This window comes from Phascolarctos cinereus, unplaced genomic scaffold (genome assembly GCF_003287225.1).
Source record: "Phascolarctos cinereus isolate Bilbo 61053 unplaced genomic scaffold, phaCin_HiC Scaffold_2;HRSCAF=192, whole genome shotgun sequence".
In the NCBI taxonomy this organism is placed as follows: Eukaryota; Metazoa; Chordata; class Mammalia; order Diprotodontia; family Phascolarctidae; genus Phascolarctos; species Phascolarctos cinereus.
The window spans coordinates 36,550,409-36,575,840 of NW_027555625.1; the positions used below are offsets into that span (position 1 = coordinate 36,550,409).

Here is a 25,432-nt window from a genome sequence, read left to right on the forward strand (position 1 = left end):
CTGCATTCATAAAGTCTCTCTCCAGTATGAATGCTCTGATATTGAGTAAAAGATACATTAAAGTGTAAGGCCTTTCCTTGTACATTATATTCATAAGGTATGAATTACGCCTTCCCACATTCACTACATACATAAGGTTTTCTTCCAGCATGTATTTTTGATGTTTAATAAAATCTGAATTGCAGGGGAAGGCTTTCCCTTACTCCTCATATTCATAAGGAATCTCAAGAGAATGAATTTTCTGATGGAAATAAACTAGTGTCCTCAGACTAAAGGTCCTCTTAAATGCATTACACTCTTAATGTTTCTCTCCTGAATGAATACTTTGCTGTTGAGTAAATTGTATCCTCACTCTGAAAGTCTTCCCACATTTGTTATATTCATAAGGTTTCTCTTCATAATTAATTTTTTGATGTTGAGTAAGATCTGAGTTGTAGGGGAAAGCCTTCCCATACTCCTTACATTCAAAAAGAATGCCTCTAACATGAATTCTGATGTGTCATAATCCTGAAGGCCTTCCATTCACTACATTCGTACAATTTCTCTCCAGTATGAATTCTTTGATGCCAAATAAGTTCTGACTTGCAAGGGTAAACCTTCCCACACTCCTTATATTCATAAAGTATCTTCCCAGTATGAATTCTCTGGTGCAGAGAAAGTAGTGTCTTACTCCTGACGGCCTCCATATATTCACCACATTCATAAGCTTTCTCTACTGTATGAATTTTTGTTTTGTTTTGTTTTTTGGCTGGGCAATGGGGTTAAGTTACTTGCCCAGGGTCACACAGCTAGTATGTGTTATGTGTCTGAGGCTGTATTTGAACTCAGGTCCTCCTGAATCCAGGGCTGGTGTTCTATCCACTGCGCCACCTAGCTGCCCCCTACTGTATGAATTTTTTAATGTTAATTAAGATCTGAGTTGCAGGGGAAAGCCTTCCCTCACCTCCTTACATTCATAAAGAAGTCTCTAGTATGAAGTTTCTGATGCTCAGTATGATGTGACTTCCTCCTCAAGGTCTCTCCATACTCACTACATTAATAAGGTTTCTCTCCAGTATGAACTGTTTGATGTACAGTAAGCCCTGATTTATTCCTGAAGGCCTTCCCACAATCACCACATTCATAAGGTTTCTCCCCAGTATGAATTCTCTGATGCCCAGTAAACCCTATCTTACTCTTGAAGGCATTCCCACATTGACTACATTCATAAGGTTTCTCTCCAGTATGAACTGTCTGATGCACAGTAAGTTCTGACTTACGCCTGAAGGCTTTCCCACATACACTACATTTAAAAGGTTTCTCCCCAGTATGAATTCTCTGATGAAGTAAAAGTTTGCTCTTAATCCTGAAGGCCATTCTACATATATTACATTTATAAGGTTTCTCCCCAATATGAATTCTCTGATGCTTTGTAAGTTTCATCTTAATCCTGAAGGCCTTGCCACATTCACTACATTTATAAGGATTATCTCCAGTATGAATCATCTCATGTCGAGTAAGATTTCCCTTCCACATGAAGGCCTTTCCACATTCACCACATTCATAAGGTTTCTCTCCAGTATGAATTCTCTGATGCACTGAAAGTTCTATCTTAAGATTGAAGGCCTTCCCACATTCACTACATTCATAAGGTTTCTCTCCACTATGAATTGTCTGATGCACAGTAAGCCCTGACTTACTCTTGAAGGCCTTCCCACATTTACATTCATAAGGTTTCTCTCCAGTATGAACTGTTTGATGCACAGTAAGTCCTGACTTATTCCTGAAGGCCTTCCCACAATCACCACATTCATAAGGTTTCTCCCCAGTATGAATTCTCTGATGCCCAGTAAACCCTATCTTACTCTTGAAGGTATTCCCACATTGACTACATTTATAAGGTTTCTCTCCAGTATGAACTGTCTGATGCACAGTAAGTCCTGATTTACGCCTGAAGGCTTTCCCACATACACTACATTTATAAGGTTTCTCTCCAGTATGAATTCTCTGATGCATTGAAAGTTTGCTCTTAATCTTGAAGGCCTTCCCACATTCACTACACTTATAAGGTTTTTCCCCAGTATGAATCTCTGATGAAGTGAAAGTTCTTTCTTAATCCTGAAGGCCTTTCTACACACGCTACATTCATAAGGTTTCTCCTCAGTATGAATTCTCTGATGTACTGAAAGTTCTTTCTTAACCTTGAAGGCCTTTCCACATACATTACATTTATAAGGTTTCTCCCCAGTGTGAATTCTCTGATGCATTTTAAGTTCTACCTTAATCTTGAAGGCCTTCCCACATACACTACATTCATAAGGTTTCTCTCCAGTATGAACCCTCTGATGCAGTGAAAGTTGTTTCTTAATCCTGAAGGCCTTCCCACATTCACTACATTCATAAGGTTTCTCTCCAGTATGAATTCTCTGATGCCCAGAAAGATGATTCTTGTTCCTGAAGGCCTTTCCACATTCACTACATGCATAAGGTTTCTCTCCAGTATGAATTCTCTGATGTAAAATAAGACATATCTTCCAAGTGAAGGCTTTCCCACATACACTGCATTTATAAGGTTTCTCTCCAGTATGAATTCTCTGATGCAGTGAAAGGTATTTTTTTATCCTGAAGGCCTTCCCACATACACTGCATTTATAAGGTTTCTCCCCAGTATGAATTCTCTGATGCAGTGAAAGTTGTTTTTTAATCCTGAAGGCTTTCCCACATTCATTACATTCATAAGGTTTCTCTCCAGTATGAATTCTCTGATGCAGTGAAAGTTGTTTTTTAATCCTGAAGGCTTTCCCACATTCACTACATTCATAAGGTTTCTCTCCAGCATGAATTCTCTGATGCACAGCAAGATGATTCTTGCTTCTGAAGGCCTTCCCACATTCATTACATTCAGGAGGTTTATCTCCAGTAAATTCTCTGCTCTCTGAAAGGAAGAATAAAGAGCTGATTAACCCTACCTTTTTTCCCCCTTTTCCAAGCTGCTCAAAGTTTTTCACAAAGTTAGTTGCTCAAAGGTTTTAGAGATGATGGAATCCTAATAAAGCTGCCCCAGCCCCAACATTCTAACTTCCTTATGGGCCCCACTGAACAAAGACACACCCTGATTTAACCACTTAATCTGGCTTTAACCACACCACAGGCCCCCAGACTCAATATAGTCACTGGCCCTAGTTAGCCACTGCCTCCTGATCCAATTCACATATCTGAACAGGTGTGTTTCTGTACTCAACCACAATCACATCATCCATTTAGCCCAAGGCAGGCCCATGATACCTAACTATTCATCTTGACCAGACAGGACCACAAAGCTAGCCAATCAGAGGGCAGCACAACCAGGATGTTTGACCACTATAGCATAGAAGGGACCCCCCACTATTACCTAATCCCTTAACAAATCCCTCCTGCCTTTTTAATACTCATCATTTCTGTCATGCAATTGCATCATTATCCTATAAAAAGCCATCTTACTTTCTCTGAAGTTCCTGCTTCCTCTTGGAAACCAGCCTACTTCTAAGGGCGTCAATCCTCAATAAATGCCAATACTTGGATTAGAGGTGGTCTGAGTCTGAATTCTTTGAGATGGTGCAGCCACAACATACCATGAAACTGCAACAGAGCTATTCTCTTGTCTTCTCACCTGAGATGACTAATCGCACTAGTCTTTCACTAAGGATCAGTTTATCTTGTGTGGAAGTATGAAGACTCAAAGGTAACATATGTAAATGAATTGACTGAGGATGAAATTACCTAGAGGAATGAAGCCTTACTTTACTGTAGGTGGCTGACATTTGAATGGAATAAGACTATTCATAAAAAAAAGATGACTTTGAGAACTTGCAAATGAATTCTTACCATCTGAGATGAAATAGGAAGGGAAAAGACTGAACAGAAAGAAAACAGAAAGCTTAGTTTAGAGTAAGGAAAAGAAACAGATAAATGAAGTAAACACAATAAACAAGAAATATGAGGGAAAAACGTGACAATTGTTGCCATAAACATCCTCTAAAAATCCAACATATCTACTTTTTAAGGAATTGATTAAAAGTATTTTCAATGAGAGAAATTATTAATATTGACCTGAAACATTACTCAAACTCTGGTAATCAAAGAAGTAAAAATGAAAACAACTGACAAGTATCAATAAATATCCATGAGATTAGGAAACATTCTTCAAAATGACAACTTTCAGCAGTTATATTGAATTAGCTACTTATTAAACCGTTACTGCCATTTTCTGAAAAGTAACATAGCAGTTTCAAGTACAGCTATAAAACTGTTCATACCCTTTGACACAATGGTCCCACTACCAGGTCTAAATCTTCAAAATATTACCAAAAGCAAAGAACTCTCTTTAAAATTTTCAGGATAGCTTTTTGTGAAATTGCAAATTAAGGAAAACCTATAGGTCCAATGATGGGATGATGGCTAAACAAGTCATATGAACATATTATTTTGCCTTTACAAATGTGATTTCAAAGCCTAAAGAAAAACAAGATGACATAACACGATAGACTGAAAAAAGGGGAATTGGGTTAGTATTAAATATTTTTAAGGGTAACAGCAGCAAAGCAACATAATCATAAAACAAAACAAAAGAAAATATCAGAAGAGAACTGAGAAGCAAAAAGAGCACATTACTTAAAATCTTAAATTTTTAATACTTAATATTTAGTAATATTTAAAATTAATTAAATTATTAATCAAATAAATAATGATTAAATATTAATATTTTAAATTTTAAAAAGGAAGAATTAATTCATGCAAGTGAGGCAGGGAATACCTGCTTACGATAAGATAATCTTAACTGCCCTGTACAGAGGCAAAAACTTTCTTTTAGAGTAAAGGTAGAGTGCAGTAAAGAGATATATTAAAAATAAGTAACTTCTTGATGTAAAAAATGAAGTTTTAAAGTCTCAGCTCCTCTCAATAGGTCCGAGAAGCTTTAATAGGCCCCTCTGTTCAACATTTTACAAGAGCTTTGATCTAAAATGACCAACAGATCACTATTTTGCAACGACCCAACTGCTTGGTTTTTATGAAGTCACCTGGACAACTGCCTTCTGGAATATCTGCCTCTGGCATCCAAGACGCTTCCTTTCTTTCCAACTGGTAGATCACATCTGGTTTGGAAACTGCAAATCCTGTTTGTTGAAAATGAAAAAATACTAGGTAGTCATCTTGGAGTTCCATCACAGAACAGATAGATGAAACATTCCTTCCAACCCTTAGTAGAAAGGTGGGGGAATAAGAGTGCTGAATGTATCTTATACCATCAAGGGCACTATGTTAGTTCATTTTGTCTGAGATTTTTTTTCCCCAACCAAGATAGCCTTAATGGGCTGGCTGGAGGGAGAAGTAGGGTTTTTTCTTTTATCTATTTTTTTAGGTGGCAGGGGGAGGAGAAATTACATTTTTAAAAAAGCATCTACAAAATGTAATAAAAGAATTCAAAGCCAGTTCAAGCCCTCAAGTAGACATGATAGGAAGACCTCAAGGACAGTACAAAGGACCACCCAAGGATATTCTATATTATGGTAGAATGGACTACTGAATAGGATTTAAACAACAGTTCATTTGAGTGACTCTCTGCTTAGACAGTGGGAACATTGTGTATGATGAAACCTATATTGGGATTAAAAAGAACATCTTGGATTTGAAGCAACAGAGAGGGGAAGATATATTCTCAAAGAATCAAGAAATCAAGAACAAATCAAGAAATCAATTTCCAGACATACTAAGCAAAGACCTTTTTCCTGGAAACAGGTAGCACAAGTAATCTGTCTCTTGGCTACAATTATAGTTTCCTTGTGTATGCCAAAGAATAATTGTTAAAAATCTTAAAAGCTGTCACAGTATATATTAAGACCTCAAAGGGATAGCTTTTCTTACCCAAAGAGAACAAGTTCCTATAGTTCTCCAGCATCACATCCCTGTACAACTTTTTCTGAGATGTGTTCAATTGTACCCACTCCTCTCGGGTGAATTCCACAGCTACATCCTTGAATGTCACTGATTCCTGAAATACCAAAAACATTTATGCTTACCCAGCTCTAACTGTTATGAAGTTCAAATGTAAAATGCTTGCCAGCAGGGTAAGGAAACTGAGGGCATTCAGACAGCAAGTGGCAACTGAGCATTGAGGCAATTGAGTCAACCACACTGACTCCATCTTGTGACTCAATTTTAGAGGTAGCTCAGTACTTTTTCTTTTTTTTTCCCAATTAGATTAATTTATTTTTAGTTTTCAACAATCACTTCCATAAGCTTTTGAGTTGTAAATTTTCTCCCGTTCCCTCCCCAAAATGGCATGCAATGTGATACAGGCTCTACATATACATTCTATTAAACGTATTTTCACATTAGTCATGTTGTAAAGAATTGTTCAGTTCTTTTTCTGTTCAGTTATAGGTCTAGTCCAACTTCTGTCTTGTGAAAAAAAATTTTATTCAATTGTGGGAACTGGGAGAAAACCTTATTGCATTGTTTGAACCCAGCCCTCCATGACTGGGAAATAAGACCACCTCTACCTGCTGTTTAGAGACCCTTAACTAAGGACCGAAGTTATGCTGACCAGAAACCCTGTCAGATAGAAAAAGACTGACGTAAGGAGTTTTCTCACAATTGTACATTTCAAGCAACCTATATGTCTTATCTGAAAACTGGCCCCATAATGAACAATTAGTTATTGTTTCCTGTTCCTTTGATTGTATACAGACACTTGCGGGGAATGGGACATCTGTTTTTCTTAATTAAGGGAACTGAACCTGTCGCCTTCCCCTCGCCAACATTTTCCTCCAATTAGAAATCAGATTACCTAATATTGTATTACTTGCTTTTAATTAATTGGTCCTGTTTGATTGTTTTTAATGTATAAAAGTATGTCTCCTCCTATATTGAGTCCAACCCTAAGTTAAGGAAGGGGCCTGGTTCCAGTTTGTTGTGCAATTGCCAGGCACTGCTTAATAAACTGATATACCCAAAAGATAGAACCTTTGTTTCCTCAGTCACTTCAATTTTGATTTGCCACAAGGGACTGTTTCATTTATTCACTTGTTCCCAGCACAGTGTCTGGTATATAGCAGGTGCTTAACAATTCCTCTCCCAGAAAGAACTGATAAATTGAAGTATGTATAGAATGATTTTACATGGGTATGTGTGTATATGTGTGTAAAACTGTAGCCATCTCTAGCATTGGAGATGGAAGGGAATAAAAAAAAGAAATTTACATGATAACTTTATTATATATTTAAAAGGAAAAGCAAGTTGTATATAACAGATTTGCAATTTCACATGCAATCATCTTTTTAAAATCATACTATGTTTTGGAAATGCTTGCTTTTTTCCATAAATAAAATATTAAAAAATAAAAATTTTTAGAAAAGAATTTCTTTCTGATTGGTTTGTAAGCTCCTTAAGGGTAGGAGCTATTATGGCCATCTTTTGTATTCTCTGCACTTAGCAGAGTGCCTGGCACTTTGTAGGTGCTTAATAAATGCTTATTGTTGTAAATGGTTCCAATGACATCAATTTGAAATGTGTGTGTGTTGTTGTTTTTTAAACAATGTGTACTCATGGCTCCTACTTCTGCCCTCTGAGCTCGATCAAGTAATATGGCTAATTCCTTTTCTACTTGCTGAAATAAACAATGAAAATGAAATAATTGAAGATAGAGCTATCACTGTAGTCCTAAGTCTTCTCTTCCAAGCTTCCAAGCCCAGTCCCTTCGACCAATCAGCCTGACCTCTTCACAATTAAGGCATTTCCCTTCCCTTTTTCATCCAATCACTGTGCTTCTTAAAATGTGGTGCTCTGAAACGACCTTGATTGTGTTCAATACTCCTGGAACCCTAAGAGCAAAGGCAAGCATGGGAGACTACAATCTCCTGTCTGTAATAGTATGTGAAAACTTTTTTTTACTGCTGAAAAGGGTGTTAAAGGGCTATAACTTTCCAATTCATATATTTAGGCCTGGAAGAGAATGAGTAAATTATTATGACTATTACAAATACCCAAATTAACTACAAAGGACATATGAAGAAAGACACTATCTGCATCCAGAGAAAGAACTGATAAACACAAGTATGTATAGAATATATATATATATATATATATATATATATATATATATATATTTGTGTGTGTGTGTGTGTGTGCCTATTTGTGTCTAACGGTAGCCATCTCTAGGCTGGAAGGGGGAAGAAAGCAAAAAAAATTTACATGATAATTTTATTGTATATTTAAAAGAAACAGCAAGTTGTGTGTAACAGATTTGTAGTTTTATGTACAATCAAATTTTTATTGTATTTTGTTATGGAAATGTTCATTTTATTCCATAAATATAAAATTTTTAAAATGTTACTGCTTCTGAAAGCAGTGAAGATGAATGACTAGAGGAGAACATTTTATGAACTGTCAGGTAAAGTCAGTATCACTGATATTTCTGTACAACTATTATTTTGGCATAAAGAAGGATAAAATTTGGAGAGTGAAGGAAAGAAGTCTTTTTCCAGAAATGATTGTGGTGAAATAGTACAAAGCCTTATAAAAAAAAATAAAGAAGGGCTTAGATTCTTATAATCTAGCCACTGCTCAGATTCTTATAATCTAGCCAATAGCTCACTAATGTTCAGATTCTTTAAGAGTCTGCCCAATATGACAGATGTTCTAATAAACCCTGTCTTTAGCTGAAAGAAGGCTGGGTCAAATTCTTTCAGGAAGGACCTGCGTGTTGTGATTTTGGGGTCCCAGAACCCCTAAGCCCCTGAACCGCATCATTTTGGTGGCCTGTACAGGGAAACTGCCTAACCCCAAGTTCTTCTCTAGCCAAGACTGGAAGGTATGTAATCCTCCCCGCCCTCCTTTCTTGCTCTGCAGTTGGGGTTGCTCTCCAAGCACCAAGGATTGTAGGTGCTTTTCTGGCAGACAGTTATGAGTCTGTCTCGCACTCAGCCTGATGCTCTCAGGCTTTCAGTCCACTGGGTCATTTCAAGGCCATGGACCTGGGTACACCTTCTGCAGTACAGAGGACAAGGACGGACTCCCTATCAGCAGTATATGCTCAAGTCTGTTCATTCCCTCGGCGCTAGGGAATTGGGAAAACTGCAGCTGCTTTTGGGTTCTCTGAGGCTTACTTACTCCCTTCCCTCTGCACGTCTGAATCCTCCTTCATGGAGGTTACAGGGAAAGTTAGAATAGCTAAAAACATCTTGGCAGATTCTGCAGGTTTTGTGATTGATCACTAAGGAGTTTTGAAACAGCTGTACAACTTTGTTACTCCCTTCTCTTGAGTCAAGAGATGGTATCTGTTAACCTCTCTCACAGGAAAAGAGAGTTTTACCCTTTACCCCTCACCCTTGATTCTGTCCTCCCCCACCCGGGAAAGGAAGGAGGGGGGAGGGGCAGCAGCTACAGCGTGGGCCACCCCTGGCAATGGCCGTGGGCCCTGGGGCAACCTTTGCCTGGAAGCATCACCCAGGTTCAGCACATCCCGCTCGAGGTAATGAAGCTGGCCTCTGAACTTGGGTAAGGATGCTCTTTTAAATTTGTAGTTTTAACTGTTGATGATGAGATGTTGATTCTCTGTGTAAAGTAATTTGGAAGCGCATTTAACAAAACTGAAGTCACCTGATTGGTAATGGGTTTGTTTCCAGTTTCAAATTGGTGAACTTTCTGTATCAGTTCTATCAAGCAACTTTTCATAACTTGGTTACCACTAAAGTAATTGAACTATCGTTGGTTATTGTTTTAATGTGAAAACTAGCCAAAAAGTTTGTTTGGGTTATGTATGGCTTGCTGAGAATTTGCAAGTGTATAGAAATCTCTAATGATTGACTTTTTACACCAGGACAAATTTAAGTTTGAGATGTAAATCCTGGAAAAGCTTTTCCTAAGCTGTGATTAGTTAAACTTGCCGTTTGAGGTAAAAGCATACAGGATTTTATTTTGAGTTGTCCGATGGGTCATAATCCATCGATAATCAATAATCCACCATCTGAGAGAAATGCCACAAGCTATTCAGAGAAGGTGATACTGGTGGGAAGTCAGCATTGGGAAAAGCTGAGAGGACAATTTTAGGCCTCAGTTTAAGACGGGATCCTCCTGGCTCAGTTTCCCCATTATGTTCCTTTGAAAGGGAATGCTACCCACTTGGCTACTGCTGAGTCTCGCTATGAGGGGGATTTGACACTGCATGGTTGGAAAACTGAATTATCTGAATCCAAACAGAGCTAAGGATGTCTTATCCTCTCAAAGTTGGGCCCTAAATCTAGTCCCTGCAGTATTTTTCTGTCAGATTTGTGTCTTCCAGACAATGGGCCACTCACCTACAGCTGGCAGCAAACAGCAAGTACCAGCCAATGTCCCCACATCATTCCCTGCATGCAGCCTGTGCTCGGTTCCAGTTGTGAGAGACAGCCTAAAGTGCAGTTCCCTCAAGCCTAAGTTTCACTTTTCTAGAAAGCCCTGAATTGACTTTCCCCTTTCTCAAATCCACATTAGCACAGGCAGTTCCTGGTCGCTCCCGCTTCCTGGCACATGCATGCATCTAGCTCCCAAATATGGGTATATTTGCTTCTATTGGGTATTAGCTACCGTGTTTAGATTGTATGCCTTGAGTACCCAGCCAATGGGGAAAAGACGTAAGAGAGTGGGGGGGAGGGGGCACACGTTAGGGCTATAAAACTTTGCTTCTCACAGCCAGCAGGCCCACTCCTTGGCTGCAGCTGCTTGAGTGACAAGGGCTGTGCCCTTTCTCATGAGAAAGTATAAAGACCTCTTCTGATCTCTAATTCAGACTCCAAACTCCCACACAGTGAACATCCTCTTTGGGACCCCCTCGAGGCAGTGACAGCTCCACACCCTTTGCCAGCAGGAAGCAGTTTCTTTTTTTTTTTCCTGCCCTGCCCTCCACCCAGTTAGTGCCCTCTCTCACTTTTAATTATCTTTAATTATTTTTTTTAATATAAATTTATTTATTTTTAGTTTTCAATATTCACTTCCACAAGTTTTTGAGTTCCAAATTTCTCACCCCTCCACCCACCCCAGGAAGCAGTTTCAGAAGCCGATAACTTCACCCCTTACTCCAAAAGAATTTGGGTCCCATTTGTTTGAGAGGGGAATGATGAGGATGGGATCTAAACCCCAGAAAGGAAAAACCCTGGACATGGACAAATCTCTGGCCTAGCCTGAGTCTATAATCCCATCAACTGGCTGTTCATTGTGGCTACACCAATCTCCCCTCCATTGTCTTACCTCCCCATAGCCCCTGGCCATTTCCCAGACTTAATCCTAGCTAGGCTCCACTGTCCAGGTCCCAGGAGTTTGGTTTACCCTAGCTTACTGGCCACTCCCATTCAGATCCACTCCTAGATCCCTCCCACAGTCTTTCTGTATATAAGGTCCATCTTGTCTCCATTAAGAGGCTTAGATTCTTATAATCTAGCCAGTGCTCAGATTCTTAAAATCTAGCCAATAGCTTACTAATGTTCAGACTCCTTAAAAGTCTGCCCAATATGATGGATGTTCTAACAAACCTTGTCTCTGGCTGGAAAAAAAAAAATAAAAGAAACCTTTCTAATGGCTCTCCTACCACTCATTTACTCATGTATTCTAGGAATGTGCTCAAATTCAAAGTCACTAGCCTAGGCTTTGCAGAATCTACCCTTTCTTTTTAGAAACTTGGTAAATATCCCCTTTTCTGGTCCGGGGTACCTCGTCCCATTCTCCAAGACCTTTTAGGGAAACATGATAGTGGCTAATCGATGAAGCACATTATACACTCCGATCAGAACAGCTGGATCCTGTCTGTCTCCTTTTACTTCCATTACCCACTTCCTGTTGACATCTTCTGGGGCTCTCATTCCTAGTTCCAAGTTCAGCATTCTTCAATGAGAAAACAAAAGCCAAGGAAGATCTGGGTTGATTGGCTTTCTCAGAGGTAACCCTTGTCATCACCCTCACGCCATCAACCCTGAAACATGGTCTTCACTTTTCTCATATCTCGTTTGCCTCCAAGCTAGGTTTTAAAAATCTTTCTGTAACATTTATCACCACAATAATTTCTTTCAGGGCTTTGTTGTCTCTCCATTACTCTTTTTTATACTGTTCTATATCTTTTTTATTCATTCTCAATTAATGATAATTTAAATCATTTTATTCTCATGATTAGTTATGCTTTAAGTCAGCTATTAAAAATTATAGCTGCATATAATGATCCAAGACAACTCTGAACAACTCATGATGAAAAATGCCATCCATCCCCAGAGAAAGAATTGATGGTGTCTGAATACAGATTGAAGCATACTTTTTTTAACTTTATTTTTCTTGAGTTTTTTGTTTATGTTTTCTTTCACAACATGACTATTATAGATATGGTTTGTATGACTACACATGTATAACTTATATTGAATCTCTTGCCTTCTCAATGGGGAGGAAGTGGGGAGAGAGAAGAGGGGGGAGAATTTGGAACTCAAAGTTTTAAAAAACAAATGTTAAAAATTGTATTTACATACAACTGTAGTAAAATAAAATACTAAAAGCTAAAAAGAAAATTACAGCTGAATCTCTGACATACAGCCTGGTCTTCTTTTCTTTATACTTTGCTGCTTCTTATTCTGTAGTTCAATTCATTTCAACACAGCACTTACCCGAAAAGCAGATATGAATCAAGAACTTCAGTCTTAAATCGTTATTATATATTTGACAAAAAGCAGGACATATCAGGGTACCAGGAGAGAGAAATGCCCATTGAAAAGGAATTCTCATCCTTCCTCCTCCAGTCTAAGGAAGGAAGGGCACCCTTCACTCTTAAATCTATTTTCTAGCACTCCCACTTCCTCCACCACATTAGGAAAAAAAAAAAAGATAAGCAAAATCCTTGTAATAACTATTAATAGGCAAGCAAAACAAATTCCCACATTGGCCATGTCCAAAATATAAGGAAATCTGAGTGCCACAGAATGGATGCTTTCGAACTGTGGTGATGGAGAATACCTTTGACAGTCCCTTGGAAAGCAAAGAGGTCAAATCTGTCAACACTTTAATTAATTCAGATTATTCATTGGAAGATCAAATACTGAAGCTGAAGCTTAAATACTCTGGCCACATAATAAGACACTGAAAAAGACCCTGCTGTTTGGAAACACTGAAGGTGTCAATTATTTACCAAAGGTTTGATCCAAAGAAACAAACAGAACCAGTTTCCCCCTTAACCAAAGATTTGTCCCAAGAAAAACAGAATGGGGTCCTCCACTTAACCAGTTTGTCCAAAGGACAAATAGAATGGAGATCCCCCTTACCAAAGGCTGGCCAAGGAACAAACAGAATCAGGCTATACATGTACTACAGCGTGCTTATTTATTCTCATTAAGCCAGAGAATCATGTATGCATGCAGTCAGAAAATAATTCTGAACTCAGAGGTAAACAAGCTGAAGGAGAACCTTTATATGCTTAGAGCAAACCCAACTCAGGATGCCTGTGTCAACCAAAATTACAGTCTCCATATGTGTTAACACAATACGAGAAAGGAATTTCTTAATAAGAGAGACTGTAAACACAACAAGGTAAGAGAAATGTCAAATTGTCAGTTGAAATTATAGATGCAGGATGTCTGTGCTTCTTTTATCATTAACATGACTATATACGGATATATATCTATCTATAGGAAGAGAGAAAGAGAGAGTATACTATAGCATAATATGTGTCCATAAAATACTAAGAAAAAAAGTTCTATTATTCAAGATAGTGTCCAGTTCAAGGCCTCTTGCCCTGGACGGCAACAAACACAAGAAGGCTCCTGATTAGCTTCATCCAGCCTTATAGTGGTTGACATAGAACAGGCATTCTGGGTGCACTCAGAGAGCAAAGCAAAGCACGTCTGTTATGCCAGAGCACACAAGGCATTATGATGGGTTAAGCTCAGAGTGGGCCAAAAATGTCCTTCTTCCGATTGGTCAATCCTGGTTTTAGGCCTTTCTCAGGAGAGTTCCAAATGGTTCACAAAGGCAAAAGGAAAAGGACAAAGAGATGCATAGAGAACATTACAGAAATAATGACTATGAACTTGGACAGACTTTGAGAGACAATGGAGGATATGAGGGCCTGGCGTGCTACAGTGGATGGGGTCACAAAGAGTTGGACAGGACTGAACAATGACAATCTGCATCCTAAAAATCAATCACATCAATGTCAGAAGCTGGGTAGCATATTTCATCATGAATCCTCTTGAAAAAAATAATTATTTACAATAGATTTTTTTACAAAAAGAATCAGAAATTGAGAGGATGCCCAACAGCTGGGGAATGGCTGAATGAGATGTGGTATATGATTATGATGGAATACTGTTGTGCACTGAGAAAAGATGAGGGGGATGCATTCATAAAAACCCATGAAGACAAGTCTGTTTCATCGTCTATGGTATCTTTCATCAAAATGTATTCATTTACCACAGGATTGTGGGTCAGAAAATTCCAAGGTCTCCAGCTGTCCCCCAAAAACAAGATAAACTAGCACCTCAGTGGCAAAAACAAACAGGACCTGGGGCAGAACAGTGGTCCTCCTGGGACAAGTGGAAAAAATCAGAAGAAAAAACCCCAGGACACAAAGTTTGGCCCCTGTGAAGTGTAAATACCTCCAGCTATTCTCCAAGATAGCTCCGCTGTAACAGTAAGCAGTAAGCCCCAGGCCCAGTAGGGTGGGGAGGTGGCTTCAACCCCAGCCACAGGAATTTTCACCTCTCACAGAGTGTGGGGAGTAGGGCGTCTATGCCAGGAAAGATTGAAGGAACCTCTGCTGACAAGAGATGCCAGGCCCAACTGTGCTGTTGAGACATCCTGGGGAGGAAGGAACCAGCACACACCCGGTGAATGCAGAAGTAGTTGGGCAGGGAAGACAGTGGCTGTGGGTACTTACAGGAGGGCAGAGTTTTGGGGTTTGGTTCTAGGCCAGAGGAGAGATCTGAAAGAGGACTTGAGGCCAGAGGCAATTCCCCCCATAACCTTGGAAGACAAGTAATTACAATAACAAGCTGATTTTTTTTAAATAAGTAGGCAAAAGTGAAAGAACCCAACCACATAAAGTTACTATGGGAATAGAGAAGATCGAGGTTCATTTCCAAGGGTGGAAACTGTAGCAAAATAAGAGCAACATTAAATGGTGACCCGTCCAAAAAGAATTCATAGAAGAACTTTTAAGACTTTAAAAATCAAATGAGATTGAGGAAAATTTTTTTTTAAAAAAATATGAATCCAAGAAAAAGAAGATTATGAAAAGAAAGTTAACCAACTGCAAAAGGAGATCCAGAATCTTAAGGAAGAAAATGAATCTTGAAAATTAGAATTGGCAAGGGAAAGCCAGTGAAGTTATGAGACCAAAAAAATGACATAACAAAATATATAAAGAATGAAAAAATAGAAGAGAATGTGAAACATCTCATAAGAAAAACAACCAATCTGGAGAACAGATCAAGAGAAAACATAAGAATAACTGGACTACCTCAAAGCTACAATCCAAAAAAGACTACTGATACAATAATACAAGAAATAATTAAAGAAAACTGTCCACTTTCAAGTGTTAGAACAAGAGGGGAGAGTAGAAATAGAAAAAAATCCACCAATGATCACCACCTGAAAGAGATCCTATGAGGAAAACCTAAGGAGTATCACAGCCACATTCCAAAAACCCGAGCTCAAGGAGACAATATTACAAGCAACAAGAAAAAAATTCAAATATGATGGAGCCACAATTAGAATCACACAAGACCTAGCAGTGGGTAAATTAAGACTGCAGATCTTGAGACATTATGTATCAAAGAGCAAAAGAACTGAGGTTGCAGCTGAAAACATCACACTGAGGAAAGTTAAGCAAAATCCTGAACAGCAGCAACAACAAAAAGACACTCAATGAATTGCCAGACTTTCAGGATTTTTTTGCAAAGACTTGAACTGAAAAGAAATTTTGACTTACAAAATCCAAGAGAAATATGAGGTAAAACATCAAAGAAAAATTACAAGGGACTCAATCAGGACAGATGGTTTACTTTTTATACGTGGAAATGTAAACTGTATGTCTAAGATTGGTATTAGTAATTGAGTAATTCTAAATAAAGATTGGGTTAGAGCCGAGTATAATGTGATTCTAAAATACAAAACCATACAGGAAAAACTAAAAAAGAGGAGTTATCTTTAACAAATGAGGCGCAAGAAAAACTGACAGATGGTGGAGAAGGACAGGTAGTTCTGGCACCCACCTCTCGTCAGGAATGGGTTAAAGAGGGAACAATACATAAAAATCTAGAAGGGTATAAAAGTCTTCTAAATTCAGAAAGAAATGAGAGGCCAATGTGATAAGGAAGGGGGAGGGATTTTTAGCAGGGAGAAGTGGGGCGGAGGATAAGGTAAGGATCCTTGAAGGGGGGGATAGGTTAAGTAATAGGAGGGCAAGAGAGCATATAGAAGCAGAGGAGTTAGTAGGGATAGGAAATAAGAAATACACACAAACATAAAATAAAAATCAGGAGAAGAATTTATTAGGGGAAAAAAACAAGTACAGAATGGCCTTACATAGTTACATGTGAATGTACATGTGTATATATCTGTATGATTTTAGATATCTAAGTATGTGCACATGTATATATAAATGTTTGGGTATATATGCATCTACATATGTGTGTACAAACACACACATACACACATCCACGCTTAATTGTTGCCTTCTTAGGGAAGTGGAGAAGAATGAGGAAAAAAGAACAAGTAAAAAGTACACAGCAGAGGGGCAGCTAGATGGCGCAGTGGACAGAGCACTGGCCCAAGAGTCAGAAGGACCTGAGTTCAAATGTGACCTCAGACACATGATACTTACTAGCTGCGTGAGTCACTTAACCCCAAATGCCTCACAAAGAAAAAAAAATAAGAGAAAGTGCACAGCAGAGAACAAAAGAAACCTACAAGGAAGCAAAGAAAAAATGTACAGCTCTGAACACAACGTGAGTATTTATTATATAGGCTTTCTTGAAATGGAAATTTATTGCTTCACATTTTGCATCCCTCTCTTCTGTTCTGTGCACATGGCAATTTTTTTTTCTTATTTTGCATTTAAGTTTAAAATTTTTAAAAAAATGTATTTACCCTGTTGCTCTCTTTTAATTAAATTTATTTTAGCCATAACTTGGTCTGAGATCATAATTGCTACCACCGCCTTTTTTACATCAGCTGAAGCATAATAAATTCTACACCAACCCTTCATTTTAATTATGTGTATCTCTCATTCTTAAATGTCTTTCCTATAAACAACATATTATTGGAATCTGATTTTTAATACATTCTGCTATTCATTTCCATTTTATAGGTGATCATCTCATTCATATTCAAAGTTATAATTACTGCTTCTGAATTTCCCTCCATCTTTTTTTTACTATTTTTCTCAGCCTTTCTACCCAATCCCTGTTACCTTATCTTCTCCCCTCACACTCCTATAGCTTATTATATACATCCTTCCAAAAGTTCCTCCTCCATCCTATTCCCCAGTTTTCTCACCTCTCTACAAGTTCAGAAGACTTCTACACCCCTCCAGATGTATACATTGTTTTCTCTTTTAGTGTAGAAGCTGCAAGGTCTTGTGAAATCCTGACTGGATTTCCACAGTATTGAAATTATTTTTTTCTTGTTGCTTGCAATACTTTCTCCTTAACCTACAAGTTTTGAAACTCAGCTATGACATTCCTGCAAGCTTTCCTTTTGGGATCTCTTTTAGTTGGTAAAGGAAATATACAATTGATGTCATCTAAAGTTTATTGTTTGTGTTATTGCCATGTTTCTAAATTATGTTGTATTTCTAAAACTCTATTAGATTGTAAAATTTGAGAGACCATTGTGAGGTAGAAATGGTGCATATGGATTGGTCTTCTAAAAGGATGTAATAAAAATGAGATAATTTGAAAACTGTTAATATTGAATGAGGTATATTTGGTTACAAGCAGGTATTAATAATACTGATATTTACTATGGTGGATTTTTCATTTGAAATCTTGACTATTATAAAAATATATGGTGGTTTAAAGTTTTAGTCTCAACATATTAATGATGACTGATTCTCTGTGCAAAGTGATTTGGAAGTGCATTCATCTAAATTGATGAGTTGTTTCAAAGTTTATTACTATTGTGAAAATAATACCTGTTTGAACTGTGTGTTCTGTGGCGCAAACATTTTGTTGTGAATAATTTATCAATATGCACTGTTTTGGAATTGGGTATTCTCCCATATATCAGGACCTCAATTAGAAAAGAGTGTGAATTTATGGACAATAATCTTTTCCTTTAAAGTGCTAAGTATATTGGGCCTTAGAAATTAAAATGTTACTGTGAGAGATGATCTCTCAGAAATGAAGCCTCCTCAAAGGGTCATTAGTTCTTGTTAATGGTTCTGGTATTGCTGCTTTTGAGTGGTACATTTTTACCAACACTAAGTGAAGACCCCTCACAATGCAAGACCCCCTCCCCTAGCCTTCTCCCTCTCCTACTCTTGGACAGTGTTAGCAGAAATTCCTGAGACATGGGAGCATCCTGTCTATCTCGTCCTCTAGCTGGTTGTATGACCTTGGGTAAAAGACTGCTGAAACTGTGAGGCCCTGAAAAGGGGAACGTGCTAACGTAATTTCTATACCTCTTTTTTCTCTCTGTTGCTGGGGTACTTTTTACATGAATAGACTGTATACCTGAGGCTCAGTCAATGAGCCAATGGAAAGGGGTTAGGGTGGGCTTCTACGTTGGGGTCTATGTAGTCTTGCCTTAAGCAAAGAGCACTCAAACTCTCAGGGCAGCTGAGGCAGCAGGGGGGTGCACTTTCTCGAGAAAGTCAATGGAGAGATCTCTCCTTTTGCAAACTTTTGTCAAGACTCTGGTTTTTTTTAACTGAGTAAAACAAGGTAAACAATGTGAGATCTCTCAGATGGACTGAGTGTAGCAATTTCTTAGACTGTTACAAACTCAAGGTTGGTTACACTAGCCTGAATAGAGGCCTAAGTTTCAGGTTCCTAGTTATATCAGCATTAGGTAATGGCTAATTACTAAAAAGGATAAAATAGCTAGGATTGGTAGAAGTATAATGAGATTCCTTGTTTCTGGGGTAGATTTTCGCGTTTTAGATTGTAAGGCTGAAATTCCTGCCCAATGGGAATTCAAAGCCAGTGGTGGGTGGATATCTCTGTGTTAGGGCTATATAACCTTTGTCCTGGCCTTTGTGCCTTGCCTCCCTTCCCTCAGACTGCTAACTAAGCAGACTCCCACTTCTCACAAGAACATAATAAATCTTTCACTTTATACCTAGAAAATCTCTGAGTGTTATTTTTGGGTAGCTGTAGCACACATTACCATTTGTGATTATGAATCCAGATTTGATTTACTCATCCAACTAAATTAAGGTCACTTGATGGTAATTAATTGGTTCTGTTTCAAGTTTTAAATACATGATGATTGCTTATGGTATGGTTATATTTCTAAATTTTTGTATGTGGTGTAATCTGTTAAACAAATTGTATCAGCTATGTTGTTGAAAAAGTAATTTTCATCTACAGACGTTAGATGAAGAATTGTTACCTCCCCCCCTCCCAAATAGGGGAGGATGAATGGGTTAGAATAAACTTCCAAGTTTTGTCTATATGTAAAAGGAAGTTTCACCTAAAATTGTTATCACCTCTGTGCCAAAGTTTTCTGTGTTGTGAAATTCCTGAGTAAATAAAAATCCTTGGAAAAAAAACAGGGGTGTGATTTTCAAGCCTGCTTCATCTAAGGATATATTTATATATGTTAATTTGGAGATTTATGGACTACCACATTCACTATCAATGTAAGATTCCAGAATTAGGTAACACTTTTACCTAATTTCTAGAGATATATTTAAAGACAAAGAGAAAAATACTGAGTAAATTTTTAAAGGCTTGATAATATTTGTTATTGTAATAAGGCTAATTTAATTGAGTATGTTTTTCTTGGTTTATAAAAAATGAATTTTTTCTCCATTACAAACACCTTTTTGACTAGTGAACTTTGTGATATCTAGGAATTCTGTAATAAGTAGGAATTTAGTTTGTTATAATGCTTTGGGAATTTATTTATGTTACTTAAGGATATTTATACCAACTTAGTTGTTTTTTTTAATATCAACTTAGTTTTAATGAATTCCAATTTTAAAGGTTTATTTTTGCTTAAAGGTGGAAAAGAGAGATATCTATCATTTTAAAAGTTTCCAACTAATTTTCATCTATAGAAGTTTAATGATTATTCTTTTTTTTTTTTTGCTAGGCAATGGGGTTAAGTGACCTGCCTAGAGTCACACAACTTGGGAGTGTTACGTGTCTGAGACCACATTTGAACTCAGGTCCTCCTGACTTCAGGGCCAGTGCTCTATCCATGCCACCTAGCTGCTCCATGATTATTTTTCTTAACATCAGGATAAATTTTAAACTGTTTTTAAAGAAGGGAAATACTTTAAGAAGAAATGTTTTGGAAAAAACAATCTCTTATTTTGATTTTTTTTGAAGGCCCACTAAATTTTCATTTGCAAGATAATTTATTGCTAAATTAATGTAATTAGTTGTAAAGCAGAAGAGTTCTTGCTGTTTTGATCTGAATCTGTAGTTATTCCATGGCCTAAGCAAGAGTTAAATTAGTGTATATAAGATTCAAATCCTGAGGCATGTCTTATTCTTCCAGAGTGAGTATAATGAGAGAAGAGTAAACAAGCTGGTGGAACGAGGGCACAAATCCATCAACTCGTGAGGTTAAAGTCAGGAACCTCTTTGTTTTATTTAAGAAATAGGATTCCAGTACAGACAGTTGTTAGTGGACAGTAGTAACTTATGAGTAGTAACTTTTGTGTTATCTTAATGGGAAATCTGATATTATTTTTAATCTGGAATTAGAACATGTGCAGAGATTTATGCAAACTGCTCAAGACTCACGTCAAGATGTTCCCATTGTGTAACGGAATGATGAGAGCAGCAGTATTTGTCTGTGATCAGTCTCTTACTGTTACCAATGTGAGATCAAATTCTTATTATCTAGGACATGTGACTTTATGGGACAGAAATTTATTATTGTTTTGAGCTTTGATTACCAGGATAATTGTCTGAGTTGTCATGAAGCCAATAACAGAACAGCAGGTGCTGCAGGCTGAGAACCGCTAAAGGCGGATGTCTGTGCCTGGGAAGAGTTTTGAAGACGACCTTGGACACAGGCTAGGTAGGATCTTCCTGACTCTATTTCCCAATTGTGCTATTTCCTTTCTGAAAAGAAAAATTCCCCACCTGATTAATCCTGAGCCCTGCTTTTAACATCAAGTGACTACATGACTGGCTATCAGATACGACTCATGCCTGGAATCAAACAGAGATAAGAAAGTTCTTTCCTTTTGATGTGACATATGACATTGTACCTCTTTTTCTCTTATAGCAAATTTCTATAATCAAGAAGTTCTGTAAGTACAGTACTAAACTTATTAAATAAAGATGGACACTGGAACATCTCTGAGCTACCATAATACGATCCAAGTATGAATAGCTTATAATTTTAACTTACATTCACAGCCAAATAATAATAATAATACAGGGATAACATCCTCCTAAGGAGGCAATGATTAGAAAAAGTAACGACAAACATGTAATGTGATGGATATTTAATTAAATAGGACAGTAATTTTTGAGAAAGGCAACAGCATTAGTCTGATTCCTCTAAGAATTATAAACAGATGTATATGATCGGCTTCCAAAATGTATCTATCATGGAAATCCAAGCTTTAAGCATATTTTGGTAATATGATCTCAAATTTGGATTTTTACACAAAAATTGCACATGATAATGGTAAAAGAAAGTGAAATTATTTTTCCTTTATTAAGGTATCTGTCTGATAATTTTAAAAGGCAGAAGAGCTCATTTTATGGTTGAACTTTCACATTTTAACAGATTCCTATACAAGTTACAGGATTTTGGTAAGAACAGAAGCTTCAAAAATGGAGAACCTGGGGCAGCTAGGTGGCATAGTGGATAGAGCACCGGCCCTGGAGTCACGAGGACCTGAGTTCAAATCTGGCCTCAGACACATAACAGTTCCTAGCTGTGTGACTCTGGGCAAGTCACTTAACCCCAACTGCCTCACCAATAAAAACAATAATAAATCAATCAATCAATCCAGAGAACCAAATTTAAGTGACGGTACTAATTTATAATAAGTCATAATTATCTGGGAATTTCTACATCAAAACCAGAGAAGCAGAACTCCGTTTCTGAACTGCCTAAGAATAAAACCTATTGTCCCTCTAAGTAGTTTAATCTGTACCTGACTTAATGCAATTTTGTGAATTATGAGAAAAACTTTGTTGTATTGTTTGAATGTAGCCCTGTACGGCTGGGAAACTGAACCATCTCTATATGCCTTTAACTAGGGACTTCTGTCATGCTGTTTTCTCTCAATCATCAACTCATATGTCTTCTAAGAGCCCTATCAGGTCTATCTGACTACTCCCACAGCTGCCAACTTCTAGATGGGGACTCCAGGATCATCTGAAGACACCTGCTCCAAGTGGACATCTCTTCCCACCCCCTGAGGAAGAGGAAGGTTTTTCCCATACCTTTCTTGGTCTACATGTGACAGGAGGAAGTGATAATCATTTAAGGTCATTTGAACCACAATAAGGGCTAAAGCCTGAACTAATCAACCAGAAGAAGCATCCTGGCCTAGCAGACACGCATTACTTTGCTCTCTGAATGAATCCAAAATGCTCCTTCCTGTGTCAGCAACTATAAGATCAGATGAAACTGACTAGCATTCTTCCTGTTTGTCATCACTAAGGACAGGATGCCTGGGACCAGATACAGCCTTGAATAGTGGGACTTTTCTTATCTTGGTATCCTATGTACATATGTTATGTAGGGGAAACACAGATATCCTGGGACTATTATTTCAACTGACACATTGTCACTTCTCTTGTCTTATTGTATTTACAACCCATTCAACTAAGAAACTTCCTTTCTCATGCTATATGTTAAAAACATATACAGGCTATATTTTTGTTTTTTGAGTGACAGACATCTTGAGTCAGGATTGCTCTAAGAATATAAATTGTCTATTTCAAATTGCTTAAGTCAGTCAGAGTTAAAGCTCCGGCTCCCCGTACATGTCGCTAACTTAAGGGAATAAACAATATGAATTTACTTATCACCTAGCTTGTTGACTCTTTAACCAAATTTCAGGTTAACAAAAGGAATAGCAAGTTTCATATGCAATTATCTTTTTATTATGTTATGAAAATGCTTGTTTTATTCCATAAATTAAAAATAAAATGAATAAATATGAAAAGTGAGAAGACCTAAAAAATTGGGCGCAGTAGCAGTAATGATCAACTGTGAAAGACTCAGCTACTCTGATGAATACAATGATCCATGAAAATTCCAAAGGACTAATTATAAAAAATGAAGAGAGAATTGATGAACTTTGAGTGAAGATTGAAGCAGATTTTTTTTCACTTTCTTTTTTTTTGGACCAGGGTTAATATGGAACTGTTCTGCATTCCTTCCCGGGCATAATGGGTCTCCTAATGTTGTTTGCCTTCTCAATGGGTGGGGGAAGAATTGGAAGGAGCTAAAGAATTTAGAACACAAAATTAAAACAAAACAAAAAGTAAATGTAATTAGGGGTTTTTTCGTGTAGGGAAAAGATAAACTGGTGTCTGTGGTATATTTTAGCTATAAATACATGATTCTCTGATGCCCACAATTCCTAGTGTTACAGCACAGCACAAAGACACCTATCCCAAGGTCTCTGGCCTGAGATGCTATTTGAGGAAAGCAGCAAGTGGCACTTACCTTTCCTGGCCTGGCTGTCAGGGCAGGAGCCATTCCCTCTTCCTCCAGGGTGTCCTCCTGGGGCACAGCAGAGGCCACAGAAGGTAGAGCTGGGGAGGAAAGGAGAAGCAGGAGAGTGAGGGGTCACGCCGGGGGTCTACCCTGCTCAGACCAGACATTCCCACTTCTCCACCGCGGGTAGATCAGGGAGGGGGGGACAGGGGCTGGGGGGGAGGGGGCCAGAAGGAAGCGGTCATTCCTCTGGGAGGGGGGGCGGCCTGTCTTGGGGCCAGCATCTCTTTAGAAACAAACTGGAGAACAGACAGGTGACTGTTTTAGCAGGAGGAGGGCACGGGTCCCCGGCAGCATCAGGGAAGGCTTCCCCGAGCAGGGGCTACCCAGGAGGATGCTGGGAGGAGGAGATGAGGCCAAGGGAAGGCCGCAGCGAGGACCAGACAGATACATACCGGGGGCACGTTCCCTGGGACTCTGGGCCCTGGGCAAGGCCTGAGGCCTGGAGGGGCAGGCCCCGACTTGGAACTCGGGATGTGGGCGTGACTGAAGGATGATTAGAACCCGCCCCCAGGCTTCGCCTCCGTCTGCTCGGCCTCCAACCCCCGCCCTCCCCCCCACCCCGCACGGGCCGCCCCCAGACCCCTGAGAGGCCCTCGGGGGCTTTCTTCCTCCTCTGCCGGAAGCTCCTCCCATTCTCCGGGTGCTCCCCAGCCAGCCCCCGGTGCCCCGATGCCCCGACCCCGCCGCACCACCGCACCGACTCCGCCTGGGCCTGCCCCGCTCTCGGCCCCCGCTCACCCTGTCACACTTCAGCTCAGGACAGAGAAGGGAAGAAGAGAGCCACAAATAACCAAGAAAGAGGCTGAAAGAGGAGTGGCGGAAGTGACGTGAGGGGACGGCCCTCTCTCTTTCGAAAATGCCCCCGAGGCGAGCACGGCCTTCTGGGAATCGTAGTCTGGAGGCTGAGGAGCCCTCTGCGCATGCCTGGGGCCGGGCCCCTCCCCCGGTCTGGAATGCAGTCCTGCCTCCCTGCCTACCCCGCCGTTCCTGCCGGGAAACCCGACCCCTCTGCTCCTCCCCTTACCTCATGAATGCCAATCCTTTGGTAGATGGACTAAATAAAACTAAGAGCTGACTTTTACGCGGAGCTTACTGTCTTCCAGGCACTGCTAAGTACTGTACAATGACTCTCTCACCTGGTCCTCACACCAACCCTGGGAAGCAGGGGCTGTTATAGCCCCCATTTTGTAGATGTGGAAACTAGGGTGAAGTGACTTGTCCAGGGTCACACAGCTAGCAAGTGACTGAACTTGGATTTGAACTCAAGTCTTCCTTACACCATACCCAGAACTCTGTGAGGCAATGAGGGTCTTTCCGTCCCAGACTGACTCTTGTGAAGACAAACTAGTCCATCTTTTGCCTCAGTTACTAGCCTAGCCTTTAATTACTGAATGGGTGTTACCTCAGATGAACTGAGACCCGGGAAAGGCCAAGGTCTCCCACTGCATCAGGAGCCATCACCAGCTGGCCTGACCTATGTCTTGCCACTGGACTCTGGTGAATGTGGAGGTGAGAGTGCGGCTGGTGCCTTTGCACG

The 25,432-nt window shown here is 39.1% G+C and overlaps 1 protein-coding gene across 1 annotated transcript; it reads right to left on the reverse strand.

The window, feature by feature from the left end:
• Nucleotides 1–4: 4 nt before the first annotated feature.
• Nucleotides 5–24,724, reverse strand: LOC110202769 (uncharacterized). The gene is given in 6 exon segments (XM_078149294.1): nt 5–2,069; nt 2,072–2,914; nt 5,037–5,132; nt 5,881–6,007; nt 23,842–23,930; nt 24,634–24,724. Coding segments are annotated over 5 exon segments (2,133 nt in total). The 5' UTR covers nt 23,875–23,930; nt 24,634–24,724; the 3' UTR covers nt 5–1,035.
• Between the last annotated feature and the right edge of the window lie 708 nt (nt 24,725–25,432).